This window comes from Sapajus apella, unplaced genomic scaffold, assembly GCF_009761245.1.
Source record: "Sapajus apella isolate SASKATOON/1434 unplaced genomic scaffold, GSC_monkey_1.0 scaffold16, whole genome shotgun sequence".
Classification (NCBI taxonomy): Eukaryota; Metazoa; Chordata; class Mammalia; order Primates; family Cebidae; genus Sapajus; species Sapajus apella.
In genome coordinates this window covers 2,673,678-2,693,330 of record NW_022436956.1, presented here as the reverse complement: position 1 = coordinate 2,693,330, position 19,653 = coordinate 2,673,678, and the positions used below count along the sequence as shown (strand labels likewise).

Sequence of the window (19,653 nt, the reverse complement as noted above, 5' to 3'; positions counted from 1 at the left end):
TGAATCCAAACAGAATCCTTTCACTGCTCAGACTTGCACTTTGCATAATCCTCATGTTTGCAGGCCAACTAAATGTAAATATATGCAAATGTACTGGCAAGTTGGGCTGGCCCTCAGGCCTTCCAAAGAGACCTTTCCTGCCGCAAAAGTTAAGCACTGCCTGCGTAGAGGGAGGATTAAGGAGCTGGTAGAATAAGCGAGAGGACAACAGATAACTTTAGAAAGTAATAGCGTGGGGAAAGAAGATGTAAGCATAACCTTTACATAAATAAGCAAGTCATGGCTAGAAAGCAAAGTTCTGTTAAGGTAGCACTGGGATGGCTGTCATGGACAGTAGCTGGGCCTGGGGAGCATTTACTCACTTGAGACGGAAAATCACTGCAAGGCAATAGTTTCTGAGGCAAATGTGAGCATCTTGTAAATTGTGTTAGGCCCAGAAATTGTTTTCCCTCCCTAAAGTTAGAGAAGTCTATAAAATCACTCTTGCTACAGCCACAATGGGTACTTTGTTGCTGATGTTTCACCTAGAAACCTCAGAAGAACCTGCTCACACTGGCAGAGTTGCCCTGTCAGCATTCCACAGACTTCTGGAGCAAGAAATGGAAGGAGAAAGAGTGAGGCAGGATCCATATCCTGGAGCCTGAGCATGGAAAACACCAAACCCACAGCCATTAGCACGCTGTCTCTAGCAAAAGGAAATGTGCAGTGTGGGTGTGACTGCAAACATCAGTGGGTGGCCTGGTAGGATGGAGGCAAGAATTAGGAACCCTGGGATCAGCACAACAGGAGCGAGCGTCTACGCTTCTCCTGACTCAAACATTTACTTAGAGCCTAGAGAGAAAGTCTTGGTCGTTAACATCAGCCACACACTGCAGTGATCCACGCCTATAAAATATAGGAGTTGTAGTTTATTTGTTCACCCTCACAGATGCCTAAATCAATTTGTTTTTGTTCTCTCCAAACGAATATTGTCATTTCTTTTATCATGAAATACTTATTGATTACTCATTACATGCCAGACACATTTAATAAGCATTTTTGAGCATCTAATCTATGTGAGTTCTGTGCCTTACATTAAGGATAAATGTTTCTGTCCATACAGAGGTAAAGACTTTGTTCCCATCCTCAGGGTGCATACATTTTGGTGGGGAAGCCATGATAATGGGTAACCCAGTAGTTACAGCACAGTGTGAGAGAGCCATACCCAGGGGTTTGGGAAACGGGAAGGCCTGAGTTCAAATGACACCTTCAGGTATTTGTAAGAGAGAGTCCTGAACTGAGCAGGAAGAAGTAGGGCACTGCAGGGTGTACTGACGGGCAGGGAGAGGGTGGGCATCGCCCCGGGTCTGCCATGACATGACCATCAGGGCACACTGCACCTCCTAAGAAGGCCCTGAACAGGACAACTTCTGCCTGGCATACACATTGTGTGTTGTGGACCTTCTCTTGAGAAGGTAAACTCTCCGTTAAAAGATTGCTCCAGGATCCTCTGGTCTCTCCCTCTGAGTAGGTGGCATGTACACACACCAGGGGTCCACACCTGCAACTCTGGGCAGCAGGCACCACCCGGACAGGAACTGGTGGAGAAGCTGGGTAAGGCCTCTATCTCCGAGGCTCCAAGGCCCCCCTTACTCAGGAAACTGGGGGCCCAGCATGATAGTAAAGTGGCTTTGTAGTTGCTGTGTCCCCCCCTCCTGAGCACGTATGCTCCTTAAGGACATCTTAAACCAAAGACTTGCTATGCTGGTTAGCACCGGTTCCAGTTCAGCTTGAGGAAAGGTACTGAGAGGCCCTTCCACACACACCTCCACCTCCTCTCCTCACCCAGAACTGCCACTTTCACCTCCTAGGGTGGGCGCAAAAGATCCCAGGTCAGGCCCATCCCGTCCTGTTTGAGATGCTTCCAGCACCTGCCTGGCACTTTTTCAAAGTGAGTTTCCTTTGAACATTGCCTGCTGATTGCCCCTGGTCTCTCTCAGAGCTATCCTTGGGCGTCTTTTTAATGGCCTGGCCTTAATTGCATTTTCCTGTATGCGCTGTGGCAGTCAGCATGCAGTTTAATAAAACATTTTCAAACCGCTGGGCCCATTCTTCCCTTCCCACCTACATCTTATGCAGTAGAAGATTTTAAGCCTTATTTTGAAGGTGATTGATTTGGTGTGTTTTCCACTTGCTTTCCTGCTGCGGGGACATTTTGCCTCTATGTGTGATAAATTTTTTTAAAGGAACTTTGATTTTCCTGTCCCCTCACTTTCCACCCTGCTGCTGCAGAACCAGGACTGGGAAGCTTTACTCCTCAAGTAGCTATTTTGCCTTCTCCAATTCTGTGATTAGTTGTTGGTACTTTGGATTAGCTGTGGCCCATGCTCAGGATCTGTCTTTCAGTGCTCACATCAGTGGGGTGTTTAAAAGGAGGTGATGGAGATTTCCGTACCGCAGCTACAGACTTTTTTGTTTAGAAACTAGAGAATAGGCTTTTATTTTATTGTATATTATTTTATCTTATTTTGGATGTGATCACAGATAACAAGAGACTCGATTGAGTAGGCAGTCGTGGCCCCTGAAAGACACAGCCTGGGGAAGGTCTCTACATTTTCTATTTCCTAGCATAAGTCATATCGATGCTGGAATGGAAGGTTCTTAAGGAAAGTAAAGCCTATCATGAAAGCTTTAATGAGGTCTTGCTGATATTATTTCTCTTTTGCTTCAAAGTTGTCTGGTTCATCTTTTAATTCTCTCTCATTGAGCACAACTGTGTTTTGTTTTGTTTCTTTCAGAAGTACACCTTGGACATGGAACTATAAAATTATGACAACAATATCAAACTAGTTATGAGAAGAATGTTTAAAAATAACAAGAATTTTCTAAGACATTGAAGGAAGAGATATCACATAAACACATACACGTGTTCATCTGTATTCAAAAGGAGGCACAGTTATTCCAATGTTATTCACAAAATCTCACGTAATTTATCAAAATACATGAGGCTAATGCTTTTATGTGATAAAACCATATTAGGATGAGTGAAGCGACAGTCCTAGAAATTGCTGAACAACCTGGCGTAATACTTGTCATGCAACCTCAGAGGCATTTTCAGGGGGTCACCTAGCAGCTGAAAACACATCATTTCAATAAACTGTGGAGGGTTGCACCTTAGTGAGCAACCTCATGAAGGAGGGGGCGGGCTTTCTTTCCCACAGTTGACAGATGAAGACTCTGAAACAGAGCAAGGCAAGTGGTCAAACCAGGAGTTAAATTTTATATACCTTCTTCCTAAAAGCAGCTCAGTGTGTGAGACTCTTTCCCAGATATGAATTAAGTAAGGCCTTAGCTATCATTAGTGTTGCCTTTTCTGTTGGATTAACCTCAAAATTACAGCACGTGGAAAACACAAGCCCAGCCCTCTATGACCAGCGATGTGATATGGAAAGGAAGGAGGGTGGCAGACAGGGCGAGGTAGACACCTGGCCTGATGCTGCTGTGCCCCACATGGGACTACTTTAAAAAGCTCATTCCTACCCTGTTGTTACAAAAATACAAAAATTAGCCAGGAGTGGTGTCACCAGTCTGTAATCCCAGCTTCTCGCGAGGCTGAGGCATTAGAATCCCTTGAATCCAGGAGACAGAGGTTACAGTGAGCCGAGATCATGCCACTGCACTACAGCCTGGGTGACAGAGTGAGACTCCATCTCAAAAAAAAAAAAAACAAATTCACTCCTATTTTTGCCTCTTGCTGAAGGAGCTCAGACAGAGCGGCGGGAGAGCAGAGGCCCTCCTGCGGGGAGTGTGCCGTTTGCCCAGAGAACCACAGGGTGTCCTGGAACAGGGTGCAGGTTGGGCCTGCACTAGGAAGGCTGCATGCAGAGCCTCAGGGAGTCTGGGCCTGCTGCTTGGTTTTCCCACCTCTGCCCAGGGAGGCGACCTCCAAACACCAAGCCATTGGCCAACCTCCTCTGTCTCTTCGTTCTTGCTCTTGACTTCACTTTCCTCTGCTTCCTTTCTTTTTATTCACATCCTCCATTTGTACCTCCGTGGCTCTTTGCAGGCATCTTCAAGTTCTTCTTCTATCTCTTTCCCTTATCATCTTTTGCTTTTCTAAATCCCTCAGGCAGGAGCCCCACTCCTCCAGCCCTCCACTTCTGGACTACTCAGACTCTTATCAAGGGGAACATCCAGTGTCAAACTCTCCCGTGATTCTCTCATTCAACAAGCTCAGTTCGGTCCGTGTTAGACAGTCATGCACCTAGAAGTATGTGTGCTTTGCTAATTGTAAATTATATGCAAAATCTATATCCTGAATCAAAAAATTGGCTGTAAACTTTGTGTCTGAAAGAGACCAGACTTTTTGTCCTCGAGCAACTTGTGCCTTGGAAATGACAAACACTCCTCACGGTGGTCAGATTCCAGGTCACTGTGGGGTTTTTAGAAAACACTCTAAGTTCTATTTAAATTTTAGCTTGGCATTTCTGGGACGCAGAGGAATCTCTTCTGCCAACCTATAAATTCATTTAAAATCTGTGCTTTCCCTTGAAGAATAGTAATAACTAAAATAGTCAATAACAATGCTATAATTAATGATTATTTCTATTAATAGATAGGGCTTATATTTTTTCCGACCTTGTACCTTCTAAAAATACAAAAATAGCTGGATGTAGCAGCAGGAACCAAAGCTCTGTTAATATTTCTACAGCTCTGTTAATCACCCTTCATACATCAATCAGAAGGAACTCCTTCTCTGCTTTTAACTAACAAAAAACCAGAAATAAAACTCAGATTCCCAGGGGACACATGGCTCACTTACCCGAAGATTTTAGGTTACCCAGGGAGCTGTTATGTTGTGTCTAAGGCGGAAATAATACATCTGAACAGAAATTAAGAAAAAATTAAAAAGAAAAAAATATGAGAACAAAGAAGAAGTATTCAAAGAGAGAGCACAAATTTCTATTACAACAATATCATCTTCTAAAGCTGTTTATGACAAAAAGAGGATTTGGTAGCTTGTATTCCAACTACATTAAATTAAATCCAAGACCCCTTTCCCAGACACGCAAAGGCCTGAAAACATCAATCCTATCATGACAAACTAGCCCTTGGGAAAAGGAGTCCTCCTGGCAGTGTGCCACGGGCCCTTATAAACTGTTAACCATGGTAATGAACCAATCCAAGAGATATATTAATAATGACATGAAGAGACACATTTATTGTTGATTGTTGAGATGGTGGCAGATTTACTGCCAGCTTGCCAGGAGGGAGGGCTTGGCCCAGCAATGGTGCAATTAAAAACAAATTGAATACAGGGACAAAGAATCAATAATCTAACAGAGCAACTTTTAGTTTGCAAAATACAAATATAAATTAATTGGCCTGAACACAGTTGCGAACTGGTCATTAATGCTGCTTTCTGGCCAATCAGAGCACATAATCCACCCCATTAGATTGATTGCAGCAGGCTGGGTCCCTGCACTTCCAGCTCTGTCTGCCAGGGCAGCCATCAGGGCACCTTGTTTGGGGGTGATTTTCAACACCACTAAAGCAAAGTGGCTGTGTTAGAAATTTTCGCCAGAAGCCCTAAATTAAGGAATTCTTTTTAAGGCTCCACTAAGAACTTCTTTATTCAACAGGCATGTTTTCAATGCTGCAATGTACAGTGATCTTTCCCAAGGGAAGGGACTTGAAGAGAATAAATCCGTGCTGGGCATCGCTGCCAATACCTCCCCCAGTAAGCCTCCCTTTGAGATGCTTATTATTTCCTAAGAACAATTGACATTTTCCCTCAAGTCTTCATAAAATCCTAAAAACATATTTGAGATATTTTGCGATTACTTTTATGGATTAGTAACCTTTTATATGAATTTGTGAAAGAGGGCCTTCTATGGCCATGCCAATTCAGATTGCTATACTCTTGCTGTGCCTCTGTGAAAAATTATGGCACCACCTGCTCTGGCTCATCTTCAAGGAAGTTACAGTGTAGGCGAGGAAGAGAGTTACATCCACCAATAACTGAAATTTAAACAAAAAGCTACAGGTATCATAAGGAAGTACAGGTGAAGTGGCACCTAGCACTTCGGAAAAAGCCTTAGCAACTCTAAAATTGTGGGATATGATAGGCACCGGCCACGTGTGCCTATTTCAAGTTAAATTAATTAAAATTAAATAAGACTAAAGACTTGGTTTTTCAGTCATACTAGTCGCAACTCAAGTTCTCAACAGCCACTAGTGGCTAATGGCTACCATGTTGCAGAGTGTAAATACAGAACATTTCCATCATCACAGAAAGCTCTACTGGACAGTACTGCTTTTTGTAGGCTTTGGATATCTAGGGAGAAGAAGAATGTTCAAGACAGATGAATTGTATGAGAAACGGAGAAGAATGCAGGATGGTGCACAGCGGGGATCACACGAGGACAGCCTCGACTACATTGTGCATAGGATGTAAGGGTGAAGAAATAAGAGTGGAGAGGGTGGGAGGGGAATGAGGGATAAAAGACTAAAAATTGGGCTCACTGTACACCGCTCACGGGATGGGTGCACCAAAATCTCACAAATCACCACTAAAGAACTTACTCATGTAACCAAATACCGCCCGTTCCCCCAAAGCCTACAGAAACAAACAATTTAAAAAGAAAGAAACATTCCTCCTACAAAAAAAGGAAAAAAGAAGAAAAGAAGTAAGAGTGGAAAAGGAGGTTTGGCCCTGGATTGCTGAGCACTTGGGAAGATGATCTAAGAGGTTTTGACTTGACTTCAGTGTCAGTAGGGAGCCTTTAAAACACAAGTGGGGTAAGTGACATGATCAGTGTGTGCATCAGAAATACTTAGACAACACTGTTAAAATGAATTGTAGTGAGGGAGAGATGAGGATGAGGTATCAATTAGGATGTGACAGAGAAAAGTCAGTAGAGAGTAAAATTCTACACTTTGATGATAGTGGTTGTGGGAACAGAAAGGGAGAGAATGACGTTATTGGACATGACATCTCCTTTGATATAGAAGCAAAAGAGAAAAAGAGTCAAAGCTTAAGCCAAGATTTCACATACAATGGTGTTTCCCTGAATGGAAATGCAAATTACAACAAGAGGAACAGGTTTTGGAGAAAAGAAGGTACGTTCAGGGTAGAACATGTTAAAGTTCCTAAGGGATACCCAAGTTGAGGAGCTCAGAAGATAATCATATGTTAGAGAATGGAATCAGGGCTGATATCCAGAATTTACAAAGAACTAAAACAGATTTACAAGAAAAAAACTAACAAGCCCATTCAAAAGTGGGCAAAGGATATGAACAGATACTTTACAAAAGAAGACATACATGAGGCCAACAAACGTATGAAAAGATGCTCATCATCACTGGTTATCAGAGAAATGCAAATCAAAACAACATTGAGATACCATCTCACGCCAGTTAGAATGGCGGTCATCAAAAAATCTGGATACAACAGATGCTGGAGAGGATGTGGAGAAATAGGAACACTTTCGCACTGCTGGTGGGAGTGTAAATTAGTTCAACCATTGTGGAAGACAGTGTGGCGATTCCTCAAGGACTTAGAAATAGAAATTCCATTTGACCCAGCCATCCTATTACTGGGTATATATCCAAAGGATTATAAATTGTTCTACTATAAGGACACGTGCACACGAATGTTCATTGCAGCACTGTTTACAATAGCAAAGACCTGGAACCAACCCAAATGCCCAGCAATGATAGACTGGACAGGGAAAATGTGGCACATATACACCATGGAATATTATGCAGCCATCAAAAACGATGAGTTTGTGTCCTTTGCAGAAGCATGGATGAACCTGGAAACCATCATTCTCAGCAAACTGACAGAAGAGCAGAAGATCAAACACCGCATGTTCTCACTCATAGGCAGGTGTTGAACAATGAGAACACATGAACACAGGGAGGGGAGCACTACACACTGGGGTCAGTTGGGGGTAAATAGGGGAGGGACGGTGGGGGGTGGGAAGCTGGGGAGAGATAGCAAGGGGAGAGATGCCAGATGTAGGTGATGGGGAGGAAGGCAGCAAATCACACTGCCACGTGTGTTCCTATGCAACAATTTTGCATGTTCTTCACATGTACCCCCAAATCTAAAATGCAATAAAATAAATAAATGGGAAAAAAAATAAGAAAAAAGAAATAAAAACTGGACATTCAGATTTAGGAGACAATGATATATAGCTGATGTTAACTCCAAGAATAAAAGTTAAGATAAACAAAACAGAAGGGGAGAAAAAAGTTTAAGGAGGACAGATCCTGACTGCACAGAGATAGACTCTAATGCTTTAAGCAGAGACAACCTGACACAGAAAGCATGTGTATTGTAAATGACCCGGCCTGGCAGTCTGACTTACCTATTTAAAAGCCATGGATTGACAGGAAGTTAAGCCTAGAAGCTGAGTGGAGAATTCCATTGTCAACAGAAGTGAGTTTAAAATACATCCTTGTACTTATCAGCAGAACCTGTAGCTTCTCTGAGCCTTAGTTTCCTCATTCAAAAAAATAGGAACACGAATCCAACGCTCTGGTGTTAATTGGAAAATAGAATCAGATAATGTTTATAAAATGACTGCCATGCCACTTAGTTAACCCTGGAACAATGTAAGGGCTGGGGGTGCTGACCCCCACAGAGTTGAAAATCTGCATATAACTTTTAAATTCCCCCATATTTAACTACTAATAGCCTACCATTGACCAGAAGCCTTACTGATAACATGAAATAGTCGATTAATACATATTTTGTATATATATAATATACTGTATTCTTATAAAGTAAACTAGGGAAAAGAAAATGTGACTAAGTAAATCATAAGAAAGAGGAAATACATTTACTGTTCATTAAGTGGAAGTGGATCATCAAAAGGTCTTCATTCTCATTGACTTAATGTTGAGTAGGTTGAGGAGGAGGAGGAAGAGGAGAGGTAAGTCTTGCCGTCTCAGGAGTGGCAGAGAGGGAAGAAAATTCACTTGTAAGTGGACCTGCATGGTTCAAACTCATATGGCTCAAGGGTCAACCGTATTCAATGGATGATAACCATTGTTTATAATTACTAAGAAAGATTATTGACCGTTTTCCTTGTGATTATTTTGCTTCACTTGCTCTTCAATTTCTACACCTATTGAGGATATTTTTAGTGAATGAACAGTCAGTGACTTTCTGAGAAACCAGAAGGGATAGGGACAACAGTTACTGTTGTCAAGGCACTGCGTTTGCGGGTAAAACTTGTTAACTAGGAGCCCAAAACTAGGTTCAGGAACGCAAGTGAAACTCTCCAAATCTGTGTACACGTGCTGTGCGTAGAAAAACGTTACTATTCCGAATTCGCAGTTTACCCAGATGCCAAACAGTGACTAACTAATCTTGTGGATGGTGAGGCTTGAAATCTTGTGTAAGATCCTGACAACACGAGGGTCATGGTGAACATTAATCTATCAGGAGAGTTTATGAACGTTTACTGATTTCCCCTTCTTCTGAGGTGTGACTGCTCTCCTCCTCACAGCAGTAGGAATGTGTGGGAAAAGATCTATTTACTGGAGCTATTGGCAGACAGGCCTCTTAGGAAATAAGCTGAGATCACCATGCAAATTGAGCAGAACATAACAGGCATTTCATTTTCCCCTCCATCTCCACATCAGTGATGATTCTGAGAACAGGCATTATGACTGCTCTGTTTATTTAATTCTATTGCAAATAAGGCAGATGACAGCCCCAGGTTCTGACACTTCTCTTTTCTGGCTACCGTATAAATCATCAATCCAGGTGCCAGGACTGGCAGCATCTTCTTGGATCATGACAATTTGCCTCTCTGCCTTTTCCCCAGCCAGGACGCTCAGGCAGAAGTGCTGCCCCTTGGCGGCGCCCACCCATCCTTTGTTCTGAACGTGTATTCATCCAGGGTCACATTTTGTTTTGGTCTCACTCACCTTGGAAAAGACCTACTTTTCCTATTCTTATAATTAATGGACTATAAGTGTCCGAGGAGAAATTGAGTGTGTCCTTCCCCATCTCCTCTCCTAGACAGAGGCTTAGCCTACATATTTAATGGACGTTGGGATGGAATTCCAGAGGCCACAGATGAAATAGCTATAAAACCTATAAAAATTATGTGAGTGTGTGTGTGTGCATGTGTGTGGGTACAGAAGAAACAGGCATAAAACTCATGAAAATTGTATGCGTGTAATAGTGTGTATGTGTGAATGTGTATGTCTGTGAGTGTGTGTATGTGTGTGTACGTGGTGCATGTGTGTGTCTTAGTTACAAAGCAGAGCAGAACAAAGCCTCAAAACAATGGGAGAAAAGACCTGATAAAAGAAGAAATCTTTTTTTTCTTTCTTTTTTTTTGTTACAAATCATGTTTTGACTGTATTGTCACCAACTACACACAATGTCATGAAAGGTCACAACGTAGGAGACTTGGTGAAGGTCGACATCGATTTTACTCTGGCTACACATGGTGTCATATTCAGGTAATATGTGAGAAACAGAGTCTGAGAGCTGGATAGGACCACTGCATGGTGGGGTGAGCGCAGCCTTGCTCTAACCCTGAGGGCAGGGGGCGGGGCAGGTGCAGACGGCAGTGTGGGGACACCCTCCCAGTGAAGGGTGAGATCCCTTCCTTTATGTGCAATACAGGGTATTCTGGATAGTAACTTCATTCTTGATCCCTTCTATGTTATAGCTGCCTTCTTAGTTACCCCAACCCTTCCATAAAGCATGTGTATATACACACATGTACATACACATATATACATCTCAAATATCAAACATATATACGTATATGTGTATATCCCAGCATATATACACATGTATCTTTACATACACCTATACATATATATGGTTTGATGACGTCTCCATTTATCAGGTGCCTTCTCCCACTGTTGTGAGGAGGAGTATGTTGCTTGTTCTGCTCTGCTTAGGAACTAAGACACACAGAGGCACCATGTACACATTCACACTCACAAATGGCCTCACACATACACTCACATACACACATAGTTTTCACGGGTTCACATCTGTTTCTTTTGCAGTCACATACACACACTCACATAGTTTTTATAGATTTTATTGCTATTTCCTCTGTGGACTCTGGAATTCCATCCCACCGTCCATTAAATACTTGTGTGTTTGATGTGGGCTGGGAGGTGACAAATGTCAGAGAAGAACTGAGAAGCAAAGGGTATCTTTCTCTTCTACCTTCTCTAACCAAAAAGGTGAATAGTAAGGCTTAGAGTCACCCCTAACTAGCAGTGTTAGCACGGGACCCCAAATCCTAAAGCCTCTGAAGAAAATACAAATAAGAAATAGAAAGAGCAAATGGCAAAGGACTGCAATTACTTTTACAGCAACCTAATAATTGCCCTATCCCGTGGTGAAAGTAGGAGAGACATAGAGTGCAGACACTCCTGATCACACACAGATACTCCAGGCAAATTACACTGAGAAATCCTAACACAGAACAACTAGAAAGAACTTTTATACCATCAGTTCAACCTGATCACGCACAGATACTCCAGGCAAATTACACTGAGAAATCTAACACAGAACAACTAGAAAGAACTTTTATACCATCAGCTCAACCCTTCCATTGCAAAGTTAAGGAAATGATGCCCAGAAAAGTTCTTACCCTAATTTTGGCTGTGTGCTTCATCTGCACACACACATAGAATCTGCAGCATAGAGACACCTTCTCAGAATCTTATTTTCAACTGACATGCACGCACACATACACAAACCACAGCAGTACACATAGGATTAAAGTATGCATACATGCACATAAAGAAAATCAATTGTCTGAATTCTACTCTTCACCCCATGATAAGAAGCCGGGAGAATGTCTTAGTGACACAGGCCTGCGCTGTTAGGAGCGGAGCTCAGGCTGGGGAGTGAGCGTTCTGCTGGTGGGTCCTGCTGTTTTCCATTCCTTTACCCTGTCTTTGTGAAGAATCAATGTGATGACAATTTTAAATAGAGGCTGAATACATTAAATGTATTTCAGGTTAACTGCTTTCTTTTCTTTAAGTCTATAAGCATACATGTTCGTTTAAATGATTAGGAAAAGAGGAGAAAATAGCCAAAGAAAGAGGTTGGTTACAAAGAAACATTTGAAAATAGCTGAGTCCCTGGCAAAATCGTGACCTATGGCCCTGTCTCCCTGGCCCTGCTGCAAGTGCCTCTTGGTGCAATCCCAGCATCTACGTGCTGCCCCCACCCCAGAATTGTCTCCTCAGAGTCCCACCCTTTTCAGGAGCACCTCTGAAGGCTGACATTTTTCTCATATAAGAACGGGTACCTGTCCACTTACTTAGCTCTCAGTGGTGCGTTGAACACTGCCAGCTATCTAGTGAAAATACCCTGCCCTGGGTGTTCCTTTGCCACTTCCTCCCTCGTGTAACTTGGACAAATCAATTCCAGCTCTCTGAATCTCACTTTCCTGTCTTGGAAAGATGTGCCTTTCTATTCTGTCATCTTGGACTTTTGGGAAGCATAATCAAAAGAGATAATGTGTGTAAAGTGCCTTGTTAGCTATTTGTATTTTGATAATTTTTTTTTCTAGAAAAAAGCTTAACCTCAATGAGTAAGTCTAGTGAAAGGGATTTAAAGCACATGGCAGCTGCATCAGCGTTGGGTAAGTTGTTAATCTTTAAGCCTCCATTTCCTAATTTGTAAACATGACTACGGTGTATATTTTGTAGAGTAGATAGATGTAACGGCTGAGATAATGTTTATACTTAGCACGCCCAATGCTGAGGTTGGTTGATGAACAGCAATATCTAGGACTGGCAGGGCTGGGAACCCATTTTTCTTTACATGCAAAGCTCAACTTCAGATACCAACCAGTTCCACTGAACTGACACCATGCTAAGAGATCCAGAGTCTTTTGTTTACATAGAAATGGCATAAGCTTACTGTGGAGCCTCCAATGTAAGATTAATAAAATTCATTATTCCTAGCCATCTGCATAAAATGAGGCTTAGCAAGAGGAGCTCACTCCATGAAAAGAAGTACCCTGTAGTGAAGAGATTTCTGAACAAGGCAGGAGAGCAGGTAGAGAATACCAACATCCAAGAAGCAACCACGGACGGATCTTCTTACTCCGTCTGTCTTCAACAAACAAACAATAGCAATGACATGTCACAGGTACACATAGGTCTCTGCGTTGTTTCAGAATGCCAAAGAGTTCATGACAATTAGAACGACAATGAGATTCTGGGTTCTCAGAAGGGCCAGGGTTTTCAGTACTTACATAGGATAAAGTGGTAACATTTAAAATGCATATCCCTGGAGGGACGAGCTACTAGAAAATTAATTATCCCCTTCTTTGCCCCTCTCACAGCCTCTCTACATCATTTTCTGTAGCTGTGGTGTCCCACGCCCACCATTAATTTTCGTTCTTGAGATTTGTCCTCAATTCCTGCTGCTATGATGCAGTATCAGTAGAAGGAAAAATGAAAAAAATAAAAACACACGCGCAAGCAGATATCCCAAAAATATTCCATTGCTATGGAGGAGAGAAATAACTCTGGATGTTGTTGGCATTGGAGGGACTCCAGTACGCTGAAAAGACACTCATCTTGAAGTCCTGTGGCCTTGGTTCAAGACCCAGCTCTGCTACTTACTCACTGGGGACTCAGCCAGGCTCTTAACCTCCATGAGCTGCAGTTACCTAATTTGCTAATGGAGATAACAGTCATTGTACTGCAGTCTCCCAGGGCTTGTGGTGAGAGTCAAAGGTGACAAAGACTGTGCCATCTCTGTAAAGTACTATATAAATGCATGGAATTTGTGCTATTCTTTCAGAGCAATCTGTTAGCGTGTCACATGGAGGACCCTGCCCTCCAGGGACATTTCCCCCATGACTGTCCTCTCCAAGTTACCTGGACATAGTCTGGCTCCACCGCTACCTGTATCTGCAGGAAGATGCTTTTTGCTCAGTGTGTCCCTATGCCACTCCAGGAGCTGTATCAATCTGCTTCTGCTCATTGTACAAACACTTGCTGAGTGCCTACTATGCCTCAGACAGTGTGCTAAGTGCTGAGGTTGGATATAACTGAATAATGATTCTTACTGTTCTTTAGGAATAACCTCAGAACATTTACCTACTCTCCAGCCAGGAACTTCATGCTGAATCTCAAATATACCCTTTCTGGTGTTAGGTTACACCTGTTCCCTAGTTCTGCAATATCTTCATAATGTTTGTGTGTTCTTTATCCCTAGACCTTGTAAGCCCAACGCTGTTCCTTCCAACTGGCATGAGATCGTATCTCCCCAACCACTAGCATTTCTCCAAACTAAAAATCTGGGTGACATCATTTTAATTCTTCCTCTTTTCAGGCATGAGGATGAAAGCTCTGAGTTTCCGGTGGACAGTGCCTCTCAGGCACATCTGTATCTTTGCAGGTAGGCCCACGGTCACTCTGGCTGCACTGCTTAGCGGGGAGTCACTCCTGCCTCTGCTTGTGCCTCTAGCTTCTCCCACTTCAGCTCCTGCTCTGCAGGGCTGCCAGGCTGATTTCCCCCCAACTAATCTGACCCCACAGCGGGGCCTCCCCCTTGCTCTGGATTTCCTCCACACTGAGGTGTGCAGCCTAGAACATATCGTCACATGCTCACACGGTGCCTGCGCTGATCCCCTCAGTGGCTGAGATGTACCTCAGGTATCAGCAACACTATTTTAATGAAGGCAGCTTCTGTTTTCAAAGAGAAGGATTTCGAAATTAGTTCTATCAGATATGTGGCAAAGGCCACCTTCTACAACAGGAAAGGGCAGGTGGAGAGGTTGGTGGCAGAGTGTCTCTCAGTTGTTCCCATGACAGGTGGGACCACAGAGCTGGGCCCCGTGGGCCTGCACTCCCTTCTGCCGATGGCATCTGGTTGGCAGAAGGAATCAGCTTCCCACCTCCTGAAACGGATAGAAGATACATAAACACCTTTTTGTTTTTATAAACAGACAAGTGGCAGCTCGGCAATTTTTTTGCTTTTCTCATTGCAAAATCAATACCCATCAGCACTTTAAAATTAAAGGCGAGATTAGGCCTTAGTTTTATACATGCCTTATTGTCTTCCAAAAGCTTTCTACTCAGTCAGATAAATTTTCTTTAAGAGGATTAGGAAACTTTCATTATCTTTAGCTAACTTGAACTAACACTAACTCTGAAAAATTAATCTATAGACTGGACAAAAGCCGATGACTGCTGGGAGAAGGAGAACTCTGGGGCTTCTTTCTAATTGAGTAGGGGGGTCTCTATATTCACCGTCTGGTAATTCAACTGCCTTCCAAAGAAGAGCAAGTCACTGCATCACTAAGCAAGATGAAAGGATTCAGCTTTCTGACCTCCTTCTCTATGCCTCTCAGTAAAGGTACAAACCAGCCTGCCAAGGATCCCAAGATAATGTTCTCCCTAAGAGAAGATCATCCCAAACAGAAGGTTCTTCCCAAGAAAAGCTCAATCATCCCAAAGAGAAGCTCCTCCCCCAGAGAAAGTCATCATCAAGAGAAGCTCCTCCCCAAGAGAAGATCCTCTCCAAGAGAATGTCCTCTCCAAAAACCCATCCCCAAAAGAAGATCTTCCCCAAAGGAAGCTCTTTCCTAAGAGAAGATCTTTCCCAAGAGAAGCTCCTCCCCAAGAAAATGTCAACCCCGAGAGAAGATCTTCCCCAAGAAAAGGTTCTCCTCAAGAGAATGTCATCCCCAAGAGAAGCTCCTCCCAAAAAGAAATTCCTCCCCTCTCATCCCTGCCTATACTGACTGTCTCTGGACTTCCCAGGCCACCTCAGAGGGCTGGAGCCAGAGAGTCACTTGGCCTGGAATGTGGAGACTGAGGAGCAGACCCCTGGAGTAGATGCCACACTGTTCTCAGACTATTTCTGAGCTGAGGCTTGGAGGCCCACAGGGACACACCACGGGCTGCCACATCCCACCCAAGGGATTGCTGAACATGTGTTAAGGAGGACATCCTTCCCTGTCACTCAGCCCCCCAGCCCATTATGTTGTGCATTGACTTTGATGTGCTTACATTATCTATCTTATTTCTTGAACTGGGATAGGCTTGCTTGGTTTGAGTGTCTCTCCAGTGCCTGGCAGTTCTTTTTTATTTCAGTGCCACATTTCCTGAATTTAAAGATAACTTTGCAGTCAGGGCCACAGAGATGCCACTGAGGTGTCACTTCTGATGCTGAGAATGTCAGCTCCTCTGGAACCAAGCCCAGGTGCAGGCAGGTGGAGTAGTGAGAGCTCACAGTCTTTTGTTTTCTACACCTCCAGAAACTTTCATCAGATACCCCAGCTCATCTCCGATGACTGATCTCACCAAGTGCCTCTGTCATCCTCTGAGGTGAAGTATCAGATGTGACAGTTGTCTTGATCTCCAGATGGCAGGCAGTCTTGTCGTTCCAGACCCGTGGGTGGATATGTATGGAGAGTGGAAACCCACAGTGTCTGTAGATGTCTGTCGGATGGCAGGCGACGTGAGGAGGAGAGCAGGGCTTGGAGGCTGGGCAGGAGCAAAGCTTCAGGCAGCATGGCAGTGCCAGGGACTGCTGGGAAACAGCAGTGGCAGCAGACAGCTCTCTGGCCCCACACATGCCATTACAAATGGCTACAGAGGTAGGCCTGGCTGCTTGCGCCAAAAGGAAAGAACGGGCAACCTGAATTGTGCAAGTGACTGAAGCATGAATAGACAGCCCCCACACAACTGCTCTCCAGGAAACCAACTGAAATGAGCAACATCAAGGTCTTTTTTTAAAAAAATCATAAATGAGGTATCTATCTTAACTAAGCAAGGATGTCATATACATTTCACTAACTACAAAGAAAAATATATTGAATCTATGACAGATGGGATCTGAGAAAAGATGGATGTTAAAGATGAAATCACACATAGGGACCCTTTCTGAGAGCTCACTGTGTGTCCGCAAGAGATCTGTAAAGGAAGCTCTGAAGAAGTCCACCTGAACCTCTCATTTGGTGGAGGAAGGATGTGTCACTGGGTGATGGAACTAATCTGCTTAGAACTTGATTCCGGCCATGAGCCAACACCTGACAGAAATTACTTTACGTGGTGATGATAGTTGGGGTCAAGTTCAGAATAAGTTCATTTGGATTGCTGCCTTGCTTTAAAACAGTTCTCAAATTCTCGGAACTGCTATCTGCATGTGGTTTTAATTCTTAATATTTAATATCTGAGAATCTGACATTTCTTCAGCCCCATTTTTTAGGTGTAATATGAAATTCAAATGAAAAACTATTTTACAATGCACATGTGATACAATTTGTTAAAGGAGAATGGAAGAAGATGCTAAGTCTTCCTCCTTCCCCCTTTTTAAAATTTTCTGAATTTATTACCAACATTGACCTGCAGATATCACTCTGACTAATCTTCTTGGGTCTGGGATCCATTGCGGAGCTATAAGAGAGTGCTTAAACACAGCAGCAATGCCAGGGAGGACCTGCCTAAGCAGCACTCAGAGACCCCTCCAGAGCACACATGACCAGCAACTGTGCAAAAACAGTCACATCACCTGGTTTCCAATCAGCATTATTAGTCTTTTATTATGAAGTAAGTCTAAAAGAGAATTAAAAGGCACTGAGAATAGTACCGTATTTATCTACTTTTGAATGTATTTCACCCCAGCTCCAGAGTGCTAAGTCACTTATGAGAGCTCAACCAGTGCACATTACACAATTTATTGATGAGAACAGAAGGACTAAAGATAACATTTAGAAACTTTTAGAATATATTCAGCACTTAATTAAGTACCCATGACATGGGAAAAATTCCAAGATATATGCTCAAACTCTGGATTCAGTAGAGGAAGATGACTTTTGTGTCTTCATACACGAGTAGAACAAACACCAACTTGTCCTTCCCCTCTATTGCTGACGGGAATGGCAACCCCAGGTTCAGTTGGGACTTACCTTGCACGATGAGGTGGACCCGGGATGTTTTGGGATGATTGTCTGTCTGCACAGAGCAGGTGTATGGACCTTCGTCATACACATCCACATTTTGGATCATGATGCTGTACTGGGTTGGTGTATTGACCAGAATGATCACACGAGGGTCTATGGACCACTTGTCATTCCCAGCGTAGAGGATGGTACTGCGGTTTAGCCAGGCCACCCGGGTGACCCGGTCATCTATGGTACACCTGCAGTGAGGCAGAGAGTGGAGGAGGGAGGAAGAAGGGAAAGAGAGAGAGTGGAGAGATTATATAATATGATACATATGGTATTGCATTTTGAGGAGTAATTAAAACAACTTAACAGTGCTACAAGGAAGCAACCAATTATTGATGAAACTTCCTAAATATAAACTGAGAATGGTCTGAATCATCTTGAAGAACTGATGATACAAAATCATTTCTATTTGAGTTTGAGACATGTTATGTGACTATCTGTGCCATATATTTTCCTTTCCCTCTTATTTTCTTCCCCTAGATTTACATGAAAATTAGTTTATGTTTCTTGAGCCCATTTATACCTTGTGGGAGAGCTGGCCCAGCGGCACATGGGAAAGAAAGTGGATCAGTATTTCAAATAGGTCACAGATAATCCACAAAGCAAATACTTAACTTGTAGTTAATCAAAAATTGAACATATTTACCTCCAGACCTCCCTGGTGTTGATAATCTCCTTATACCCCAAGGCAGCCCAAAGCCTGCAAACTACAGTTATAATATGGGTTGGTAAAATTCACATTAGAAAGCCAACGCTTTTTAAGGAAGTCAAAACTGTGTCTTAGGACTTCAGGAGAGGAAAGAAGAAAATTATCAGCAGAGTCCCTGTTCCTCATCCGGGGATAGAACAAGGCTATTATCAAGGCAGGGAGCTGTGCTTCCCTTCCCAGCTACTCTGCTCAGTCATTCGAGGCTATGAACACAAAGAAGAACTGTGTGTCGGTGTGGATGGCCCGCGGGCTGTCAGGCCTGATACAGGACTGAATGCGCTGGATGTCTGTGCATGTGCCCAGCAACTGAGAACACAGGAATGAAAGCATGAGGAAAGAGGATGCTTTCTAAACGTGGGTGCACACTCGTCACAACCAGCCTTGCCCATGTCCTGGCAGAGAGAGGAGGGACAGGAGTCCAATGCCTGCAGGTGAGGAAAACACAGGCAAGAGGCATGGCCTTCCCTCACTAAATGTGACCTAACACTTGGCTGGCAGCAGAGATCCTGCAGGCAGGTCTCAGGAGACAAAGGACCCCAGAGACACTTACCGCAGAGGCGAGATCAGGCCCTGGCCAAATGGCCAGTCTCACCTGGCCTGCGCGGCTCAGGGTCTCCAAGCACCAAAACTACAGCCTTCTAGAATGGAGAAAACACCTGATCTAGGACGGTCCTCTCCCTGGTTGGTAGGAAGAATAAAAGTAATACCAGCTTCCAGTCACCCAGGCGTTTATATGAGCTGGCCCACCTGCCCTTCAGCCACTGAGAAGTTGGGTGGGGAGGGTGTTAGGTACTCTCACAGCATGGTAGGAAGAGATTGTTCTTTTCTAAATAAGCATGTGAACAATATAAAGTGAATAATACATGTAAATAATACTAAGATGATGCAGGCCCAGCTAACCATTCACTCCTCACCAATGCCCAGCACCCAACCGTGATTTGGTAGCAGCCTGTTACATCTCTGTGTGCATCTTACTTTTTATACACA

General features: G+C 43.4%; 1 protein-coding gene across 14 annotated transcripts in view; it reads right to left on the bottom strand.

The window, feature by feature from the left end:
• Nucleotides 1–19,653, bottom strand: part of OPCML (opioid binding protein/cell adhesion molecule like) — a 1,152,901-nt gene that overhangs the window by 248,600 nt on the left and 884,648 nt on the right. For all 14 annotated transcript variants that reach the window (XR_004270746.1, XR_004270747.1, XR_004270745.1 and 11 more), the window contains one exon: nt 17,916–18,148. Coding sequence is in view for 11 of the 14 variants with exons in the window: in XM_032284813.1 (XP_032140704.1) it covers nt 17,916–18,148 (233 nt within the window). In the remaining 3 variants the exon portion in view is untranslated. The remainder of the gene's footprint in view (nt 1–17,915; nt 18,149–19,653) is intronic.